The 23232-nt window shown below is 46.7% G+C and overlaps 1 protein-coding gene across 2 annotated transcripts in view; it reads right to left on the bottom strand.

Moving 5' to 3' along the window:
* Positions 1–324: 324 nt before the first annotated feature.
* Positions 325–23232, bottom strand: part of PRKCH (protein kinase C eta) — a 134163-nt gene continuing 111255 nt past the window's right edge. For both annotated transcript variants that reach the window (XM_050336255.1, XM_050336256.1), the window contains exons 11-14: positions 20491–20629; positions 19369–19557; positions 2801–2944; positions 325–1333 (exon numbers count right to left, since the gene is read on the bottom strand). In XM_050336255.1, the coding sequence (XP_050192212.1) occupies positions 1187–1333; positions 2801–2944; positions 19369–19557; positions 20491–20629 (619 nt within the window). In that variant the 3' untranslated portion in view covers positions 325–1186. The remainder of the gene's footprint in view (positions 1334–2800; positions 2945–19368; positions 19558–20490; positions 20630–23232) is intronic.

Here is a 23232-nt window from a genome sequence, read left to right as displayed (position 1 = left end):
CAGAAAAGTCACCCAGCTTCCAGGAGAGCAGGAAAAGCACAGATCTGTTTCCCAGAGCATCTGGTTTCAACAACCTGCACTGAAAAAATCATCTCAGTCTGCCTGTGCTTGAGGCCACAACTGATAAGAAGTGCCCTGTGAGTAACAAGGCCTTAAATCCAATCCAAACCAAGTCACCCTGTATCTTAGATAAGGTTTATCATTCTCAATGGAGAAAAGTGGTCCTTTTGTGTTACCTGTTGGTTGACAACTCTGCTTTCAAGCAGTTTGCCAGCTCTGCAGCTCCCATTGCAATAACGCTACAAATAATTTAAGTGCTACCACTTCGGATCAAAATTTTAATGAGGCACTAAAACCCACAAAAGGGGCTCTGTATAGCATAATTAAATAGAATGGGCCTAAATAAACAGTAAGGTTTTACAAGTTACATTATAGTTGAAAACAGCTGGGAGGCAAAGAAAGGAGCATTGAAGATGCATGGTGTAAAAAGGCATTTCACAGAATGCAAACACTAAAACTTTTCATATCGCACAAACAGTAAAACACTACGAGCACATGACTTCCCTTTGATTTGGAAGAATCTGTGTGGGGCACAGGGCATTTGTTTTTTTCCTTCTGCAAGTCAGCACAATGAAATATTTCACATGGGAACCCAAACAGTGGCAAAGAGAGCCGTTTGTCCTTCGGAAAGAAATAAATACTGCAGAAACAGGTAAAGTCAGTAGGAACATCTGGTTCAGTCAGGCCATGGGATGTTGGATCACGTCTCCAAAACGCTGGACAGTGCTGGGACTCCTCAAAATAGTCTTGCAAACAATCAGAATTGTAGCAAGTCTATTTGGCTCAGAGCTGCAAGACACTTGTTTCATGCTCACGCCGACTCCTTGAATCCACGGCAAGGAGTGACATTCAGGCTGAGCCAACCAGCTCAGCATTCAATGCTCTGTCTGCATCAGCTATTTACACTATCATATTCATTCCACCCCTGTCAATATTTGATCCAAGAGCCACGTAAGTCCTACAAACAGGAAGGTTTCAATTTCACATTAAGGTAACATTGACAGTGGTGCTGCTGTATCGTGTAAGTCAGTGCACTTTTACTCCTTGAGAATGAAATTACTGGTAAACTTGGCTTTCTTTTCATTTCCCCCCCAGTCCTCTCAGCAATCCTTCTTCAGAGCCATAGCTATTGCTGCAGTTCTGGGCTGGTGAATGAAAAGTTTCTAAATTCATCTTGGTTTATCATTGGAAGAATCCCCTCTTCAATGGGAGTCAGGATGGGCTCTTCTTTTATAAAATCTGGATCAAAGTTGCTCACATCATCTTTGGATTTCTGTCAAATGGAAAAGACAAAGGAAAGAGTTGTCAAAAGTATGTATCATCTGCTTGATCCTCACTCTGCACCTTTACTCCTGAGTGCACTGAACCATCACCTACATAACGGAGGCTGAGCTGACTGAGAGCTTTTTCTGGGGTTGGACTGGGAGCAGTGCAAAGCCTTTTCGAGCCTCTGCAGGTTTCTGACCAGGAACCCACTCTCAGATTTAACTGACAGTGCCTCTGGGGTGTTCCCTGCCCAGACACGGCAGGGCAGGGCACATAAATCAGTCCCTTCTCTCAAATGGCAGCACAGACCCAGACATTTGAAGCAGTTATCAGCTGTGTTATGACTCCACACAGTCCCTCCTTATCTGCAGAGCATCTCAGCTGGGTTTTGGGGAGGAGGTGGGAGGAGGCTCCTCCAAGTGCCAGCCATTAAACTTGCACAGTGATGAATTACTGGGCCGTGGGAAGACAAATGGCTCGCCTCCAGGTGCTGGATTCCTTCCTGTGTGCCGCAAAGTGGGGCTGTTTAGAATGCACACACACAAACCGGGTTTGTGGCACATTTTCATGAGGCATGTGTTTTTCCTGTGTCCAGAGCAAGATGTTTTACTGACACTGAAGTTCAATAAAATTTACTGACATTGAAGTCTAATGTTCCCAGATCCTGTTCAGCTCATGGTGGACTGAGCAGGATCCTTTAGCCTTTGATTCGGGTCAAGCAACAACTCAGGAGTCTGCTGTCAAGCTGTCACACCTCCCCTGAGTCCCTGATCCTGCACCCCAAGATGATGGAGCAGGACTGGGCGGACCATTGCCACTAAGAGCTTGTAGAGAGACCACAGCATGAGACAAACCACTCCGGGCAACAATTCCAACAAGGCAGCCACACAGGGACCATCTTGGAAAGGCTGTCCATGGAGAGTACCACTCTTCTCTCACAGAGCATCCTTAGGGCTGGGTAGCACTACTGGGAAAAGGGGTAGCACCACATCCTTTGCAGCCTCTCTGCCATTTGAACCACTCAGCTGATGAGAGTGGCCTGAGCAGGGAGCACTGTGCTTGGTGCTGAACAAACGGAGAGAGACAAGGGAGAGACAGCCCCGTTGTGAAGGGTTAGGTGGAGTGAGCAGGACAAGGACTACTCACCCTGTTTTATCTTTGGGGCAAGGCAAGGGGTAGTCAGGTACCTAATCTGCTGCAGCTGCTTTTACAAACCTGCACCTTTTCACTGAGCTGCCTTTGAAAATCCAGCATGGAGCAGAAAAGCAACCTGTACAACATCAGGTGGCCAACCAGCAGCCAAGCCAGGACCAGGGATCTCACCTCCCTGCTCCTGGGCCAGGCCTTGTGTGTCAAGGTTGCCCTTCCTTCCCATCCTTTCCTGTCTCACGGGAATAAATGTGCTTATATAGAGCCAAAAAGAGGGAGGGGGGGGGAAAGGAATCCCTTTCCCCCACCCCTCCTTGCCACTTACAATTCGGGGCCTGAATGGTGGCTCCATCTGGCGCTGGTTCAGCAGGTCCCAGTCCAGGTCCTTGAAGTAGGGGTGCCGCAGGATCGCGCTCTCGCCGCCCAGCCCGGGGCTGCCCAGGCGCATGGTGGGGTTCTTGGTCATGAACTGCAAAACAAAAAGGGCTGTTTGTTTCCTCCCATCCGGCACGGCCACGGGAGAGGGACCTATTAGCAGCTGCACAAAAGCTTGTCCTCAGCTTTCCTGTTGAACCCAGTTGCTGGCCAGACTTCTCAGCTGTCGCTGTGCTGGAACCACATGCAAGGAACTTGACTCAGTCTCCAGGGGAAGAAGTCGGGGTGTATTTCTCCTTGGCCCTTTTTCTTTTAGTGAAATCCTTGATTACCACAATAAGAAAAGAAAGTTGAATTGCATCATTAGCAACATTTACAAATGTTGCCCAGCGGGTTTGGTCGTTATTTGTTTCTGTATTAATTTCTCAGGACTACGAGCTCACTCTCAAATGCTGCTCATCAGCCAGCCAGGCTTTGGCCTGGAATCAGTCCTGAGCTATGCCTTTTTCCTAAATCTCAGCCTGCTGAAGCACTGCCAGATGCCTATGCTTTCCTTCCTGTCACCTCAGGAAACAGAGGAAAATGGGCAAGGCGCTGGCTTTTAGAGCTCCCCCGACCCTGAGAAGATGAGAGCAGGCAGGTGATCATCTCCTCTCTCTCTGGTGAAACACTAACAGAGGGTTTAATTATGTAACATTTTTATTCTGCTACCAGTGAAAAGAAATCTCAAACCTCAGCCAAAGTGCCCTGACTTGCCAGGGAGCAATGAGGAAAGCTGTACATCACGCAGACGGTGCAAGAGGGCCCCAGCGGGAGCCCTTCAGGTCCCAGTGAGAATGATGAAGTGTGAGTCCTGTACATATTTCTTACAGGAGAGGAGGAGAATCCTTTCCCCAGGAAGGAAAAGAGTCTGGTTGGCTTGTTAATTTAGGATTATAGTTCTTAAAAATTCAGTAATAAACAATCTTTCCCCTTCCTTCGAACACTTCCAATTCACTAGAGAAACCAGGTTATGTTTAAACTGGGAAAATGGCTGCTTTTATTTGCCTATTGAAACAGGAGCATAAAGCAAGCTCCACTCCGGTGGAGGTGTCCAGACGATTTCCTGGAAGATGAAAGAGCATTATGTTTAGCAAATAGCTGAACCAGCCAAACCAGACAATCGGTCACTGTTTCAGGAATGGCCAAGTCTGCTGCATCTCAGCAATGGGGAAATGAAAAGAAGGGGAGGTGCAGTGAGAGACCAGCTTCATTCTGACTGCAGGAGCTTTTCACAAGGTACAAATTCTCCTAGGACGAGTGGATAAAAGGTCTAGTCATTCCCTACCTAGAAAGAAGACAGGGAGGAGAAAAACAACTGCCTGATTTACAGAATTCTCCCCAATACCCCATTCTGAGGGAGCTTCAGAGCCAAAGCAGATGGGGCATCTGCAGCTGAGACCTTGCAGGACCCCAAACTCTGCTGGCATCAGCACAAACCCCACAGATCCAGCCTGACCTCCTGAGCCCTTCAAGGACATCTGCTGCCACAGGATTCCCTACAGTAGAACCTTTTTCCAGTATTCCACCTAAAACATCAGTAGAAAGAGCTGCAGAGTGCACCCAGATTTATAAGAGGAGTCACCAGGACTGCATGAGGAGCAAAGCACCCGTGGCTTTCCACAGCTGGGCTCTTCCCATGCTTCCCTGGACTCTTCAGCCCTCAGTGATGCAGCATGTCCAGGGTCAGGCCCAAGGACAAGCAGAACTTCTGTGTCTCCCCAGCCATTTCAGCCTGTTCTTCTCCTTTCTACCAGCAGAACCCCAACACAATTTGTTTCCCAAGAATGGGAAACAAAGCCCAAGAATGGGGCTCCCAAGAGACTGCCCCAAAATTTCTGTGGGATACTGATTCCCAGACACAGCTTGGTTTCCAAACAAGAAATAGGTCAAGCCAAAATCTCTCAGAGACCTGGTTCAGACAAGCCTTTGCAAGCTTTGAACTAGACTTCTTTGGTTTGCAAAACAGGCCAGAAACCTCCTGGCAGCCCTGTCTTTCTCTAAAAATTCCCTGCCCATCTCCTCTGTCCCCACAGATTGATATCTGCACCTCACTAAGTCTTATTTGCATTGCTGGAACACCTAGAAAGTGCAAACAAGATCAGAGCTTGCTGGTGCTGGGAGTGGTACGGACCAAAACGGTCCAAAAAGACAAGAAAGAAATGGAGAAAAGAGCTGGGAATAAGTCAAATGTCTCCTGGCTCCCGCCCTACTGCCGCCTGCATTACACCAGGAACCTTCTGCTAAATGTGGAGAGGGAAAAAAATAATCATGAAAGCAAATAATCTCTGAAAAGGACTGGCAATACACTTTGCTTGGGCTCCCATTCGTGTCCAGCCATATAAGACCAAAACCTGAACCCGACTGCCCATTCCCAGACCAGTTCAGAGACCTGGGATATAAAAGTGTGTTTACATTTCTATTTGCTTGATTTATTCCACATGATGCCAAAACTGCACCAAGCGAAGGCATCCAATGCAACAACTCAAGAGCCAACATAAATGCATTCCTGGCTGCTTAAAACACCCTTCCTGCTAGGACAATGAGGATTAGGCAAAGGCCATGCCTTGAGGTGGGCTGTTTTGAGCTCTGAAAAAGTAAAACAACATTCAAAACAAAATGATTGTCCAAATTTGACTGGCCAGCTCTGGTTTGTGTACTGGACCCAGAGATTGCGAAACCTCAGCTGGGAAACTCTAGGCATCATCTTACCCCACAACGGGTGCCCAAAGGAGGCAGGAGGAGAGCAAAGGACTCAAATTCACTCACTGCTGCAACATGTTCCCCTGGTTGGCTGCTGAAAGCGATACCAGGTTGCCAAAAAACCCTCTCAGTTATTGCTTACCTCTGACAGGAAGGAGCTGACCTATGGAACACCCAATCAAGCTCCCCCTTCCTCTGCCAGGCAGGAGCTCAGTGCTGCTGCCTCTCTGGCTCTGTAAAAACAGGGCTGTGAAGCACAAGGGTATGGAACAGGTATATGGAACAGATATTCCAGAGAAACTGTGGATGCCCCACCCCTGGAAGTGTTCAAGGCCAGGTTGGATGGGGGATGGGACAACCTGACCTAGTGGAAGGTGTTCCTGCCCATACTGGGGGGTTGGAATGGTCTTTAAGGTCCCTTCCAACCCAAACCATTCTGTGATTCTCTGATACCATTTCAAAGCACCGTTGGTCTCTTATCATTAACCTACAGCCCTGATAAATGCACTGTACACTGTGCTGAGACCCTGCTACTGCACCTACACATGGGAACTGGAACTGAAAACGTTGCCTTTGAACAGCATCACGTGGTGGGTGAAACACAGTCCTGCACTCTGGGCAGCTGCAGCACCCTGGCAGGTCACTCACGTGTGGATGGATACACATCTCTGCAACCAGGGGCTGTGATGGAAAACAAGAGATTGGCCATTGCTGCTCCTCCCTTATGCAAAATTTCCTGGTGAATTTCGGAGTGGCAGGTCCATTACAGCCTGGTGAAAGGGGTCTCTTCTCTGAGAAGAGAGTCCAATCTTTATTTCGCAGTTGGACTGAAAAACAGGAGTGCAAATGATGTCTCCAACAGAGACAGCACTGATGCTCTGCACTGGAGCAGTTCTCCTTTCACCTGCCTTACTGCAAGAGGTATATAAAATGAAAAAGGAAGATTTTGAACAACTAACCCTCTTCAACATCATTTGAATTCACCAGAAATTATTGCACTGATATAGAAATGGAAAAAGTTCCAGTTTGTGTTGTTTAGAACTCAGGAAAAAACAAAAGGCTCCAATGACCTCTCAAAGGCTCAAAAGCCCATGAATTCTCCCTCTCTGCCTTAGGCAGTACTGACATTTCTCTACTGCAATAGGGCTGCATCTGACAGCCCTGTCTCATGCTGCCTCTGCTGTCTGATGGCACTTCTAACTCGAGATTTCTGAAGAACTTAATCATGAGCTCAGCCTTCATCTCTGAAACAAGTAGCTGGAGCCCATCCCCCTGTCCTGAGCTATTGTAAGAGGCACTTGTGCAGCAGGAGGGGTAAAGCTGCATGCCCAGACCTCACAGACACACAGACAGGGGAAAGGTTTTCAGAAGTGTAGCTCATCTTCCCCATGATTCCTTCGGCTGCGTTCAGAAACAGCCAGAAAATGTCTTACAAAGTGTTGGCTATTCCTGGCATCCACAGGAAGGTCAGAGTTTGACTGTTGCTTCACAGGCTGTTTAGCCCTAAATGTCCTTCCAAGGACAACCCTGCAGTGTTTTTGCAGGTGATGAGAGATGTTCAGCAGAAAGGTTTTCATGGCAAATGTCACCTCCCAATGTTTACCCAGTATCTCTAATTTTGCACAGTAACCATGAATCCAGCATGAATCTCAACCTCTGGCACATGGAGCTCAGTGAAGAAACACAGTGAAAAAATTTTAACAGTAACAACAACAGGGCAAATCAGAGACGTTCCTGAGCAAAAAGAAACATGTAATCACCCAAATCCAAGATGCCTCCAAGCAAAACCAATAGCAAACCAACTATCAAGCTTAAACCTGAACCAGGCTGTCAAGCCCTTGCTGTGTGATCACATCCAGCCATGGGAAATTATCCCATTCCCAGAGTAAAGAGCCTCTTGGGAGCATCTTCAGATTGGGATCCTTTGGGCTACACCAGTCTGCTGAGCAGAAAACTCAAGCAAGGCTCTCGCTGACCTCAGCTAACCCTCCCAGCAGCATCGCAGCCAAAACCAGCAGCTGGCATGAGCCAAAGCATGACTTCACGAGATCATTTGTAAAACTTTACTGAAAGAAAGTGCAGCAAGCCATGACAAGAAATTAAAAGCTGGGGATTGGTTTACAGAGGGCCTGTGAAGTTACATGGAAAAAGTGCAGCCATAGCAGTGCCAACCACGGGGAAAAATCTGTGTCAGCCCCGGGAGCTCAGCCTGTGAGCAGGTGAGGGAGAGCAGGGATCTGTGCTGGTCTTCCCCCTTCACCCATGGCTTGGACCACGCTGGGAAAGGCTCCAAGACTCTCAATCTGCTGGGCAAGGCTGCATTTTTCCTTTCCAGTGCTACTCATATGCAGCGTTGCAACTTCTGTCTCGAGGGGCTGAGTCTGCAAATCTGTCTAAAGGCCTGGGTGTCACTGAAGGGATGTTTGCACAAACCAGATGTTTCCAAGAGCATTAATTTCCTTGAATTACAAGTTCCCTTTCTCAATACTGGAATCCCTGATTGGTTTTAACGTAACTGATGTATGTGCTATTTGCATCAGGGCAATTAATTTCATGAGTAATACCACAGTGACAGATGACGTGAAATTGCATCACGTTTTAGGAAAACATTAACGAGCCCAGATCCTGTCACAGAAGTACTGCACTTCAGGAAACCTTATGCTCAGCCATTCCCTTCACGTTGTCAGCCCTCTGGACAAGGAAGAAATCATTCTTTCTTGTATTAAAGAACATTTTAGGCACACCAGTTCCTCATCGGTACTCTGTTGTATTTGCCCTGTAAGAGAAAAGCCTGTGCTCCCAACAGAGAGCCAGGAAAATTCATCCCTTTATTTTGCCAGGAGCCCAAGGGCAGCCTGTCACAGGCACGATGGCAGTACCTCAGTCTCACTCCTCTCCGTCACACCACCTGCCTCAGAGGACCCCTATTCAGATTGTGCCAATGCAATAGTCAGCTCCAAACTGCTAAAGGAAAGGATGATTTCCCTGTTCATGATTTTAACACTTGCCTGTTGGTGTTTCTCCCGTGTTGCTACCAAAGTAAAGATCAGCAGCAGCACAGGAGATTAATGCCCCACAGTCTCTCCTCTAGTAATGAGGGAGAGCGGGGAGATCTGGAGATACCCAAGGTGCTCGTCTTCATTAAGATTCATGAGCTAAACTAACAGGGCAGAAATTAACTCGAAAGGAAATAAGATTTCTCAAAGATCCATTTGATCTCAGACAAAAGGGAATCATTATATAAATAGAGCAATTACTCTAATTAAGGCTTCCCTCCTTGAATCTCTCCACTGAATGCTGCAGTTGCTGAAAACAGTTTGGCTGCCTATTATGTAAGGCAAACAAACCCACAGTATGAGGTGTCATTAGTCTTCAAACAAAGGAGAAGAAAGATGGTTCTAAAGCCAGGAGTTTATAATTTTTTCTCTCTCTTTTTTTTTTTTTTTTAATTATTTTTTTAAATAAAAAGCTGCTCGTTTTGAGCCAGTCTTGTCTCTTGCTCTCTTGGCCAAGGCTCCCATCACCATCCATCCCAGTCCTGCCAGGGAGATGCCTCACCTCCCCATGCAAGAGCAATCCAGGGCTTGGACACACAAGTGGGTTACAGGGGGCGAGGGAGGCAGCACAGCCCAGTTCCACTGAATGGTGTCAGCCCTGGGAGCAGGGTGGTCAGAGAGCTCTCCCGTGCAAGTCCTTGTACTTAGGGCAGCTCAGCCAGTGCTGGGTTGTGGGTGTGAGCCAGGCACTTGGAAGCCTGAATCCTACTGACCTTCAGTGAGGACTGTGCTGCTGAGAATAGGACTTGGAGTCATCGTGGCTCTCTCGAATGCCACCTCTGTTTTTTCTCCGGGGATTTGCTCTGACTGCAGCCATTAGAGGCTCCTGCACTGCACACAGAGGGATCGATTGCTGAAAGCCCTGATTTGTACCAGTGCAATTCATCATGGTGCTGAGCCAGAATGTGACCCCACAGGGTGCTCCTACCCCCACGCTGCAGTCCTGGCTACACAAAACTGGGAGCAGGTGAAATCCTTCAGCACAGAAAAGGTCCAGCGAGGGCAGTGCCAGGGTTCAGAAGTACAAGACTGCCCTGAAAGCATTTTAAGGAGGAGCTGGGTGGGGGGAGGAAGAAGAGACAGAGTGTGAAATATCTGTTATCTCCTTTCCCAGATAAAAAGGGAGGGGAAAGGAGGTAAAAATAAGTCTTCAGCCCAGCTCCTAAAAGCCAGAAGACCCTAACAATAAGCAGGACAGCAGTCACATGTCTAATGTTCCAGCCCCAGGCAAGAAGGACAAAATGTCAGTGCAGTGGATATTAAGCAGATAAATTTGATCTCGCTTTCCCCTAGTGCAGAAATGGCTGCTCGATGAAACAAAAAGGATTAACTGTATTGCAAACAGTGCTGAGCAAGACACTAGCAAAATAAACCGAGGTGGACAGAGCAACTCACACATGGGGCAGACACATCTGGCTCCAAATCTCCCAGTGGCGTAAACTGATGTAATTTTGCTGACTATCACCAGGAGAGAACCTGGTCTGAAATATGGAAATTAAATGTTCTCTGAATAGCTTCAAACTTCCTTGCTGTGCTGAAATCTACCTGTTTTCCTGGCTCTCTCCACTCATCAACGTTAATGCAGAATAAAAAGGGCACAAATATCAAATGCATTGGCCCCTAATGACAGCTAGTGATTTTTGACATTTCTGCCTTCGGTACTCTTGTAATAAATAACAATAAGCAGAAACTAACTTCAGTCACTAGATATGTGGAATGTTTGACACAGGTTTGGGTCAAGATGTCACACCAGTAAGCTGTGTTTTCAGAACTGAGGAGTCGCCCCCAGTTCCCACGTGGGTCACCAGCTGCAGGGGCTGCTCACACAGCATCTGACTCTGGCTGCTGGTTTTCAATTACCCCAGTTGGACTATAGGTACAACAAGGGATATGCAGGTCCATTACTAAATCAATACATCAATCAGAGTAACACAAACACGGAGGGAGAATGAGCATCACGCTTATTAACAGACTGGGGACATGATCCTGCTCTCATTTTAAGCAGAAGTAAAACCTCCCTTGGGTTGCATGGGCAAACAATTAATCCTTTTCTGATAGTCCTGTCAAGAGGAACTGGGAATCTGTTACACAACCCTGGGTGGTCTATTTACATAGGGTCAAGTACAAAGGGGACTAAAGTGCCCTGGACAAACCTGCAATGGCCAATTAAATTTAAAAAAGCCAGGAAAATACTTCAAAGGAGCTTTTTTTTTTTTTTTTTTTTTTTTTTTTGTAGTCCTGGTTATATTTCAATTCTTTTAATTTTAAAGTTCCTGAAAAGACACAGCATGTCAGAAAGTTCAAAGCTGGAGGGAAGAGTAAGACCTAAAGCCCTGAATAGCTCGGACAGTGGGAGATTTGTTACTCCTATAGTGGTGTGGAGACCTCCCAGTTAGATGGACCAGCCCCCTCCACCAGGGGCTGCACAGCTATTGCTGGTCCTACACAGCTATTGCTGGTCCTATCATTCAGCATTCTCACCCCCAGGTTGGACCCACGCTCTCAAGGGAATCCTTGAGATTGGGTTTTAATGGACTTCACCAAGCCACTTTTGAGGGTCTATAATATCACTCTTTAACTGTGGCAGAGATGAGAAGGGAGCCTGGTCCACAAGTCTTAGGCTCAGACAGAGGAACTGCTCCTCCCTTAAGCACCCAGGAGTAAGAAGGAAGAAAAGGATGGGGAAGACAATGTTGGCACAATGAATGCTCCTTCACTTTTTTCCCCATTCCTGGCAGGAAAGAGGAGGATGAGTCACAATTGACATTACAATAGGCCGGGTTAGGAGCTTCTTTTGAAGTAAATCTGAGCTTGCATGCTGCAGGCTTTAATGAGAAGCTAATTTGAGCCTGTTGGAAAAGGGAAAGGTGAAAGACTTAATGACTATTTCAGGATGAATTTGGCCTTGGCAAGCTATATACAGATGGCTTTAGTTTTCTTTCACAGTGAATTATTCAGAAGCATGGGACTATTACTGTGGGCAGGAGAAGCACTTGAGAAAGAGGTTTGATCAATCAAGAGAAGTGATTAAAATCACTGGGGAAAGCTGCTGTTTGAGAATTAGGAGGGAAAGAGACAGCATGTTACAGAGATGGATGTGCAAGCTCAGGCAAAAGAGGTAAGAAGGCAGCCTGTGGTGGGGCACAGCTCTGACACCTCACCACGGTGTGTGTTTATGGCAGAAATGGTCTGGACAAGAGATCATTTAAAACTGAAGAACTGCTTCCCAGCTGGGAAACAACAGTCCTGCTTTTGCAGCAGTGGCTGTGGAGCCAACGAGGAAATGCAAGATGAAAGCATTTCTGAAAAGCAAAATAAAGGAAAAATGTGTACACAGATCCAGCATAGAGCTTCACAGGGAGATTTAAATATCAGCCTCACTCTGAAAGCCAAAGCTTAATCAAGTGGGGACTGCCAACTCTGAAGAGATGCCAAGGAGAGTAATTTATTGGCATATTTGAAGGCACTTTTAATATCTATCTGCCTTTGTTAGTAGGCTCTTCAGCTCTGATGACAAAGTAATGAGCTCATCTAGCTCCCTCTTTGATTTTAGTGGGTCCATCATTGTGTTGCTTCTTTTCCTTTTAAGCTTTGTCTAAAAAATACTCCCAGCATCTGGTTCATTCAGAAACAAGTTCATTCTATGCTCATATGCTATTCCAGCAGTGCATATGAAACAGATTATCTGCCTTTTTCTGTCTCTTGGAAGGAAAGAACCCGCCCCAGATCTGTAGGACGCAAGTGTGAAGGAGAGGCACGCACCTTGTGCAGAGTGATGAAAGAGAAATGCAGGCAACCCTGCACCACCAGCATCTGGCTGCCTCTTCTCACACCTCAGAAGTGCTCAGGAGAGGTCTGGGAAGCACAAACACGGGGGTTTGGTCTGGTTCACATGTGGCCAAACTGAGTGCCCGGGACTTAGAGAAAAGGCCAGGCACGAAGGCAGTGGCAAGCACATATGGACTGCGCTTGAATGTGTCAAGTGAAGCACAGTCCAGGTATCCTGAGTGATGTGTTGAGGCAGGATGCAGACTCCCATCATGGTATCTGAGCTGATGACGGCTACTTGTGACCTCCCAGGGCCCAGGGGTGTTCAACCCCAAGCGACTGCAGAGTATGGAGAGAATAAACATCTCCAAAGTCCAGAAGACCTCACCCTGTGTGCTGATGTCACGGCTGAGCAGCTGCAGCGAGTAGGCAGCTTGGATCATCCACACCTCTGCTGAACTTAGATGTCCTTGCCAGCAGTCTGAAAACAGCCCTTTCCCATCCACTCCTCTGTCACAGCAAACTGTTTGCTTTGATTATGTTAAAAAATCTGCCTCCAAGTCTTTCTGCTGCATGAATTCCATACCTTTGCCTCCTCTCCTCATTAATGGCATTTTCAAGCTGCCTATAGTGGTGGGAGCCAGTCTGGCTCAGCACAGAGCTCTCACCATCCACAAAACCTTTCTGACGAGGGTTTGGGCACTCATGGTGGCATCCCCTTAGGGTGGGTAGTTTACTGCTCCTGTAGCACAGCCCAGTGCTTGCTTTGCTTTCTCTCCTTCAGCAAGCCCTGGACAGAATTTCCCTAATTTCTTTTCTCTATCTGTATGTGGCCTTCCAGCCCTTAAAGGGAGCTTATGAAAAAGAGGGATAGGGACTTCTTACACAGGGAGATAGTGATAGTACAAGGGGAACAGCTTTAAACTAAAAGAGGAGAGATATGGATTAGATACAAGGAAGAAATTCTTGACTGTGGGGTGGTGAGGCACTGCCACGGGATGCCCAGAGAAGCTGTGGATGACTCATCCCTGCAAGTGTTCAAGGCCAGGTTGGATGGGACTTTGAGCAGCCTGGTCTAGTGCAAGATGTCCCTGACCATGGCAGGGGGTTGGAACTGGGTGATCTTTAATGTCCCTTCCAGCCCAACACACCCCACTCTGTGATCTCTCCCATCTTCTTTCTTCTCGGCCCACTATGGTAAGTGCCTGCACAGCCTGAGTCTCCAAAGGCTCTGCTGGAGATGTTACCCTGCATCCAGTCAGACTGGACTGCCCTGTGCACTGACCATATGGGACATTAGAACTTCCTCATTATTTCTGTGGAATGATAACTGCTCCCCAGGAAGGCCTGGATTCAGGTCTCACACACAACAATTAAAAAAAAAAAAAAAAAAATTATCTCACTTTATCATCCCCTAGAATTCCTGAGAAACAATGGGAAACACTGCTCCTTTTCACCAGAAGGAGGGACAGAGGAAGGTACCCTTCAAATTTAGTTTTTCCTCACCTCGTATCAGCTGCAACTTTAGGGAAGAAAACCCTAACATGCACACAAACACTTTCCTAACAGCCACTGAACTTATTTCTGTGTATGTATGTGGATACAGGTAGGAAATGCCAACTCCCCCACCTTGTGTTCCGACAGCCACAAACAAGCCCATGAAACGCAGGCTATCAAAGCAGGACCTGGCTCCTGCTGACTCACAGAGCATCAAAACTGCTGCAGCTGAGTCCGAAGCACCAGTTCCCAGACACTGACCTTATGTTGACCTGGCAGTGCAAAAGGGATTTTACACAAATCTGCAAGAACAAAGTTTAGAGGTTATCTGGTGCAGGGGAAGTGAACTCAGTGACACAAAGCAGGAAGGAGTTCACTCAACCAGACCATTTGCCTTCTGAGTCAGCGTCACTTCCAGGTTACCGTTCCCTAGAAAAACAGATCAACTTCTTCTCTTGCATCCTTGGCACTGTATTGGTGATGCAATTTTTCTCTCAGATACATGTCGTGCTTGCTCTCAGCTAAGCTCCTTCACCTTTCCATCCCTCTCACTCTTCACACTAATCCATCAGAATTTGGACTCCCCTATGCTGTTCCACCTGTGCTGGCTGAGAGCAGAGCCTGCTAAAACCACAGCCAATTTCCCCTGCATCTTCCTCTTTTCTTGCCTGGTGTTTATTTTTCATACAAAAAAACACTTGGAGGGGGACATAACCACTTCTGCCTCTTAACTCCAGTAGTGTTTTCCTCAAAATGCACATTTTCAACCAGCTGGAGGAAGGACAGGCTTTAGTCTCATTTGTGTCCTCAAAATACACAGATACAGGCAAGGTTGCCAAAGCCTCACTTTTGGAAGGGGCATTTTAACTAGGCCAGAAGTGTTTCAGAGCGCTCATTAGGACTGGAGGTTAGCGTACAAATGCCAAGAGTCACCCTGTGCTTCAGCAAACTCAGCTGTGACAGGAATTCAGAAATCTAGGGTGCAGAAGGCAGAGCAATGCTAACATTTCCCTGGGGAGATGCTGCTTTCCAGTCCCTGCTGTTACCAGGCTCTGAGGGTGAAAACATCTAAGCTGCAATTGCTCATCCAAATTTCCAAGCCTTTGGGCCAACCGTGGCTACTTCAGATCATCAGTCCATGGAGCGACTCAATAGGCTTAGCCCTTCTCTCCTCATCCGAAACCAGACTTGGGAAGGAAAATCCCTGCAGCTTTCCCTGTGAATTTGCTTCCCATTACGCCATCGACTTTTGAGACCTGATTTTCACTGTGTCCCTCCATTCTCCCCTCCAGCTAAGCTGACTGTGAGCAAGGCAGCGGGATTGAATTGCATCTGAGAAAGCCATACATGAGGCGAGTGAAACACGCTGCCAAAATACCACCCCGCTTATGGGAAGCAAGAGGATTGTATTTCATTTTGCAGTTCACTCAGTTGAATCCCAAAGCCTCTGGCTGCCTGGAAAGCTCCCCTCTCTGCTCCAGCACTTTTTGCTAGTGACAGTTAACAAATTTAGAATATTGACATGCTGTAACAAAGCAATCTCTAGCTGCACTCTCACCATAGGAGATTTCGTGCAGCTGTCTCTGCTCTCTGTGTGCTCATGTAGTTTCTCTTTCACCGTTTTTCCATCATCAGACACTGGTGATTACTTTGTCAGCTGATGGCAGAGAGTATTTTAAAGAATTTATTTTACACACACAAACTCAGTTGTACAAACAGTTGTAACTTCCCACTAGTTTATCACAAGGTTCCTGGTTATGCCAGCTCCTCTGGCATAAACTCCTTGTGAGTGCATTCAGGTAATGCATTCAGGTAAAGCTATGGAGAAACCTTTTTCCTTTAGGAATCAATAATCAATGCAAAACGTAAGTCTAGAATAAGCTGGACTGGTCTGAATCCATTCAGCAGCAATTCTGTTTTTCTGCACTTTTTTACTCCCATGAGCAAACCCATGGCCAGTTTGAGTTGCTCACACAAGCAGAGGAGACTCAGTTTGAATCCTCTCCTCCTGGCTTGAAGTATTGCTACCTGAATTCCCCAGTGACACATTCATACAGGGCAGGATACACAAATGAGATGTCCTACTTTCCTCCTCTGGGAATACTGACTCCAGTGAAATCCTGCTGACTTACACTGATTTACCTCTGTCCTACTGTCTCCCCAGCTCCTGAGGGAAAATATCAAGGACAAAAAAACCCCAAACATTAAAAAGGAAACAGATAAAACCTTACTTTTCTAGAGCACAAATGTTTCTGCTTTCAATTCTATACAAAGTCCCAGGGCACTGGGGTTGGTTTTGTTTTCCTTGGTACCAGTGCTCAAAAACCTTCCAGGAATACCCCGTGACGCAAATGAGGTCCTAAGGACGTAGTTTTGTTATTATCAGGAAACTGCAAAGATGAACAGGGTGCAACCTTCAGAAATCATGTGGTTTCTGGTGGGGGGAAGTTGGTGAAGCACAATTACGAAAAACGAAAGCAAAACAAGGTAACAGCATCTGTGAAATGGGCCCTAAAACCTATTATCCTTGCTTAAAATTACGCTCTTCAGGAAGGCAAACAGATCAAATGCTTTCTAAACTTTGATACATCCATTTGTAAAGCATCTTTAAGCACCTACACCTAATTGTATCTTCCTAGCAGAAGAATTTGATTTTCATTTCAGAGCTTTGTATCCTTCAAGGCTCAGTGAATTCTCACTAGTCCTCTTCAAGGCTAGAGGCCAGAACTTTTAGTGAGGGGATAATCCAGTTATTAAAGCTATTATGGCCTTATCCTGCAATACAAGAGAACCCAGGTTTAATTCCCTGATCTTCCGTAGGCCTCCTGTGCCATGTAATTACTTATAATCATTTATGTCACTGCAGTAGTTGAATGCTCTGATTTTCCAGAGCTCTTAACATCATGGGTTAGATAGCATTGTCACAGCTGTAAATCAGGGAGCTCGAGTGCATGTTTTGCTGGAGGTAAACACAGCAGTGATTAGAAGATGCTCATGTAGTCATAATACTGTATCTAAGAGAAATATTAGCATCAGAAGTCAGTGAGAAAAAGAAAAATCTACATATTTAGCAGCTAGAAAATCTACTATCTTCCTTAAAAAAAACCAAACAGGTTTACCATACTGTGTTATACTGACACTTAAAATCACTGACCAAACATTGTACACTGCAAATATAATACCTCTGCAGTGACTGAACTGTTATAACCAAAAATAAAGCAAAGTGTGGGGAGGTTGTTCCATTTTAATGTCCCAGACAATCTCATGACAGGATGTTTTCTTCCCATTAAAGTCAACATGCTCTAATGCCTCTAAAAACTCAGCATAAGAAAGGAATGAGGAAATAAGGAGCTCTTCTAGTGAACAGCTCTTGAACTCCAAAGCAGCTACTGTGAAGCTGCAGAAATTCAGGCAGTAGCCAACAATCATCACTGCTGTAAAACAAGATGCACCAGTCACCTCCAGGTAGCATCCAGCCAGGGAACAGAAACACTGAAGAACTGAAGGTCCAGTAAAAACTTCAGTTGTAACTTCTCACTAGTTTATCACAAGGTTCCTGGTTAATGCTGTGAAGTTCAGCCTCTTACCCAGAGCAGACCTAGGGTAGTGCTTCTCTTGAGCACTGCATGTGCATTTCAGAGAGGCAGTTTTGCTTTCACTTAGGTTTCATCAGCAACACGTGATGGAGCAGGCAAGCAGAGTGGCTAGAGGGATGGCAAGTAACCAGCAGTTACTAAGCTGCTTGTGCAGTTTTGGAAACACTCAATCACTTTCTATTTAAAGCCTTAGCTCCCTCCTCAATCCTGGCCTTTTTTATCCAGTGCCCCTCATCGTGTGTTCCCCTCTTGCCTGTTAATCACAGAAGGAACCCACTGTTAAAATTGGGTCTCTGAACACAAACTAGAGCAGCCAGGGGTGACTGCAGCTTGCACTGACTGTTTCTATAAGGTTCCTATCAGATTTAAGAAAAAAAGCTTCTCATCAAGAGGCTAAAATACAAATCATATTTTACTACCCCCTGAGACTCCTGTTATGATGAGCATCTACCTGACCACATTTTACCTCCATCTCATACTTATGCAAGACACCTGCAACAAATCCACTCTGCTATTACTTCAGCTGAACAGGAATTGGCTCAGGCATTCAAGAGTCCCAGTTCAACCACATGAACACTGCTACAGAAGCTGCAACGAATCTGAACTTCACAATTTTATGTTTTATATACGTTGCAGGTTATTTCCAAAACCCAAGAGGGCCTTCAGCATGACAAACAATCACTCCTGAGCACAACTTGTAGTTTAAAAGCTCCTCTGCCTCCTCAAGAAGTAGATTTTTTTTTCTCAATTGATTTCTGTGGAATTTATCAGATGCGATTTCAGCTGCAGGAAGTAGTTGCTCAACTCATATACAACAGAAACCCTTCAGCAGAAAACTGTCCAGATTTTTACTACTAAAAAGCTGCTGAGAACAAGCTCTCTTCTTCCCCTTAAGTGGGCCCATCACTGATTACCCCACTTCTTCGTATCAGTGCTTCACAAGTTAATATAAATTAATACATCATCCAACCATTTCTTAGATCCTCTGTTACCACAATATCTAGTAGCATCCAGTCTTAAATATATCTTTGTTCCCTGTGCTTTTGCAAGGAAAGGGAATACTCTGATCCCTCTCTCTCTCCAAAGAGTGCTCAGAGATATTAAGTGATTTGATGAGGGGCAGGGAGCAGAACAGTCAAGTAAGGCCTGTAGTTTAATCACCTTTTGATTCCTTACAGAAAAGCCAGGTACTTCCACACACAGCCCAAAATCTTAAAAAGCTTCATTCCCATGTCACGGGAAAAGATGTGAGGCGTGTGGATAAAAGAACCATGGAAAAAGTGAGGAATACATGGTAGGACAAGGACAAAGTGTCACCAGCAGTAGCTCTCTTCAAGTTGTTTGTTGCACAGGCCCCTTTTTTTCTCCTCCCAAACACACAAAAATCAAACAAAAATTTGTCTTTGCATGCAGGTAAGCAGCAGTCCTGGGGGATGTTGTTATTACCCACAGTCAGAACGAAGGATTATCGCGAAGCCCTCACTTCTTTGCCACTGCAGTCACATGGAAACCATACAGTCAGTACTGATTAAACACTGAGTTCACCTGCTGCTTCTGTTCTGGACGACGACGGCGTGCTGTCAATCATTAAGCTATCAGGGGAATGCCCAGACACACAGACATGCTCACACTTCTCTTGCCAAGTTGGTTACTGAGCCATGCAAAGGCCATAACTATGCAAACACACCTAAGCGTGGCACGATGTGTGTTTTTCTGTTTACCCTTCAATCCAAGATAAGAAGAGGGTCAGGGTCAGGGTAACTGCAATTTCTGCGTGCCGATACCCCAGCCCCGTTTTCCTTTGCTGGAGTTAGGATGAAGAAAGCCAGGACAGAGAGGAAACGGCCAAAGGAACTCACTGCTTTGAGGATTGCCACTGCATCCTGCTGGAGCCACGTGGGGTAGACGACTTCGTCGTTCAGAATGGCCTCGAAGAGGTCGTCCTCGTTCTCCGCCTCGAAGGGCGCGTGGCCGCACAGCATCTCGTACAGCAGCACACCCATGGCCCACCAGTCCACGTCAGGGCCATACAGCATCTCCTGCAGGATCTGGGGAACAGGTGGGAAAAGAAGTATCAACCCCGAAGCTTTGCAAATTGACCAGGAGAGGAAAAAGGATTTGGGAACGTTAACGCAGAAGTTCTCGCTACGTCCTAACGGTGCTCTCTGCCAGGCTGGTGGATGTCCGGGAACACAAAAAGGTGATCTCACTCTGGGAATGCCCAGATCAGCACAGAGGTACCTCAGTGCATTATACAAGGGGTGAACTAGTTTAGCTGCTCACAGGGTCACCTGGGAAGCAAGCCCTTAGAGTGATGCTGGGGCTGAGCTGGAGAAGAGGCACTTCGGCAAAAGTGGCTGAGCAGCCAAGTGTGTGAGTTGACATCACCTATTCCTTGTCCCTGGGAGGGAAATGTTTACCTGGCTCCAGTGGCAAGGCTTTCAGCTGGAGAGGGGAAGGAGTGCCAGTGTGTGAGAATGGTTACAGATATGAACCACAGACAAAAATTCGATTGTGCTGAAGGATCTGAAACCCTGTCAGAACACCTGGCAGCATCTGGAGGGCAGCTGTTCCTTGAAGAGGTGCTTATTAATTTTGTAGTGAGATTGGGGAATGACAGGGAGTGCAAGGAGGTAGAAAAAGGAACTGGAAAATGAAGGAGAATTCACTCTCCTTTCAAATCAAACTGGGACAGCAACTATATGTGACTCTCAAGATTTTTGCAGCTCTATTTCCATTTTTCACTTCACATTTTCTAATCAAAAATATAGGCTTATTCTGGTGCGCACAGCAGCCTGAAGATTTACTCATGCTTTGTTTGTACAAGGGACTGATAATACATTTAGGACAAAACCTTGAGCTCAGCAGTCAAATAAGGCATAGCTAAAGACACCAGGGAGTACACTTTGGCTGTTCCAAAGCTAACCCATGCTTTCCATAGTGCAACCAAGTTTTCCTGGCCAAAGGAAGGTTTCCTTTACCTCTGGAGCGATGTAGTCTGGCGTACCACAGAAGGTGGCTGTGGTGATGCCGTCATGAATGCCCTCCTTGCACATTCCAAAGTCTGCCAGCTTGCAGTGCCCCTCGTAGTCCAGCAGCACGTTGTCCAGTTTCAAGTCCCTGCAATGAGAACCATTCACAGAGTTGCTACGTGCTTGGAGCAGCCCCAGCACAGATGGAGGCAGCGTCCCAGGCCTCAGAAGCTCAACCTGTAAACTGGACAAGCCTCATCATCATCATAAAAAAAATAAACAGAAGTCATGCAGGATGGGGTTTTCTTTTACTTCATCTCTTACAAAAGGGAGGGAGGAACAAACACCATTCTGCCGAACAGCATTTAAAGTGGGCAGGTGCTACAGGATTTCACCCACATGGCTCTCCAAACATACCACAAGCCTGGTTGGCAGGGCTCCTGCTCATTTAGCTCTGGGACTCACTGGAGCAGAGGCTGCCAGAGCTGTCAGATTGCGTAAGGATGTTATGATGCAGCAAAATGCACCGCACGGGACGTGCTCTGATTCAGCAAAGCTCTGGAGCAGACAGCTGGAGCTTGGGAGGAGAGCAAGGCCTCTGCAGAGGGGCAGCAGATCCCCTCTTCTCCCGAGGTGTGGGGGGTTCAGCCACAGACTTCCCTGTATTGGGGCAAGTCTGACTACTAAACCCCAATTGGAGCATTTTCCAAGCTCAGAAGTAAAGAAACTCCCTGCCGGCATCACTCCACATGGGCAGGGGGAATCTCTGGGCAGCATGGGATGCCTCCATCATAAGGCAAAGTCTTTAAGTCCTCCCAGCTGTATTGATTCCAGCAGCAGAATAAATAAGAACTGAACTTCCCCCACAGTGCTCATTCGGGTAGGGAGCTCCTTGTCACTGTCACAAGAGACCTGCAGCCCAACAAGCTGCAGAGAGGCACATTTTCCAACACGTCACCTCTAACAGCCTGGGAGCTCCTCATCAAAAGCAGATCTGCCAAAATGACAGAGCCCTAACAAAGCTTATCTGCTTGCCTGACCTTGAGACTGCCCAAGGGAATAGCCCACAATCAGAAGCACTGTCAGGAACATGACCAGAAAGCATGGGGTCACCTGCAGACTCAGGCAATGCCTGCCTAAAAATACACCAGCTCATAGCACCTCTGTTTTTCAGCTGTCAAACAAGCTCCAGGCACCACTGCAGATGGAGGAAAGGAGCTATGATGGGAGCTCTGTGCAGCACAAACATGTCACGGTCCATTTTTTGAACTGTCTCAGGTATTGGCCCAAGAGATGCCCAGACCCCTCACGGCAGCTCTGTGGCAGGGAGGTGTTACCATCACCATTTTCCTGAGGTGGAGGACACCTTGTAGGCCTAGACAAAGCCACCTTCAAAGTCATTCCTATGCCCAGATCATGACCAAAAACTAAATACATCTAATGATCTCAGGGCCTCTTCATGAAAGCCATGCTGATCTTGATCCACTTTGCTCTCTGGCTGGAGATCTATTTCCCTGGAAAGTGGGAGCAATGGGGAGGGTGGTAACATAGAATTATAGAATTGAATAACTGAAAGGGACTTTAAAGATCACCTAGTTCCAAGCCCACTGCCATGGGCAGACGCACCTCCCAATAAACCAAAAGTCCCATCCAACCTGGCCTTGAACACTTCCGGGGATGGGTGATCCAAAACTTCTCTGGACAACTTGTGACAGTGCCTCACTACCCTCTGAGTAACAAACTTCTTCCTAATATCTACTGTAAATCTCTCCTCTTTTAGTTCAAAATGGTTCCCATCCTATCACAGGTGGTTGCATCCCCATATCACTATGAAAACCCATGGGTGAGTTGAAATCTGAATCCAGCCTGATCCTGCTCATCCTCCATCTATGATGCTAAAGTGAAAATCATGTGGTTGATGGCTCTGCTGTGCACTGGCATTTCCACAGCCCACACCACCACAGGAAGCCTCTCTGGGGTTTGAGACATCTCTCCCTCAACTTCACTGTTGCAGTGGAAAGATCAAGGACACATTGTGTTAAGACAACCAGAGCCACATCCTCTCCTAAAGAGATAAGGAAAAGTATTATTACTCTCTTGAATGGATGGGAAAGCAAGGGATAGAGGTTAAGAAACTTGCCTGTGTCCCCCAGAGACAAGACCGAACACCAGCTTCCTGAATTCCAGGTCCAGATCTTAATCACAAGATCACACATCCTCTCTCTTCAACTTTAACTCAGCTTGGCAACACAAGCCAGTAAAAAGCCTCCTGTGACGCTGCTGCCCTTCCCAGCAGGCCCACCAGCCATCCAGAGGCCACTGAAATCTGGATGACAGGGACAGGGCCAGTGCCTGTCTCCCACTGCAGTGTTTGCTCTGGGCGGGATGCTCAGCAGGAGACACTTATTTTTTTTCCCTTCTGAGAATCACAAATGGCTGCTAAGGCCTGTGGGCAAAGGCTTGTCCTGGGAAGGCTTTAGGTGAGCACAGTGAGAGGCATTGTGCTTGGTCACCCATGACAGTCCATCTTCAGCAGCAGTTTACAGCCAAAGCTCCTGTTGCTCTTCCCTGTGGTTCCTGGCAGAGCCAGGAAGCCCTCCAAGCATGAAGGCAGGCCTTGTTTCCAGGAATCTGCAGCGATGTGGTTGAAACATGCAGTTTATTCCTGGCTTGGGTTTAAATGTAGCAAACACTTCTCGGTCCTAGGCAGTGCTGACTGTTGTGCTGTGCCCTTAAAGGTACAACTGGAAG

The sequence above is a fragment of the Myiozetetes cayanensis genome, unplaced genomic scaffold, assembly GCF_022539395.1.
Source record: "Myiozetetes cayanensis isolate MyiCay16 unplaced genomic scaffold, myiCay2020 scf6-25, whole genome shotgun sequence".
Lineage (NCBI taxonomy): Eukaryota > Metazoa > Chordata > Aves > Passeriformes > Tyrannidae > Myiozetetes > Myiozetetes cayanensis.
The sequence above is the reverse complement of the archived record's forward strand: the minus strand, read 5'-3'. Positions and strand labels throughout refer to the sequence as shown.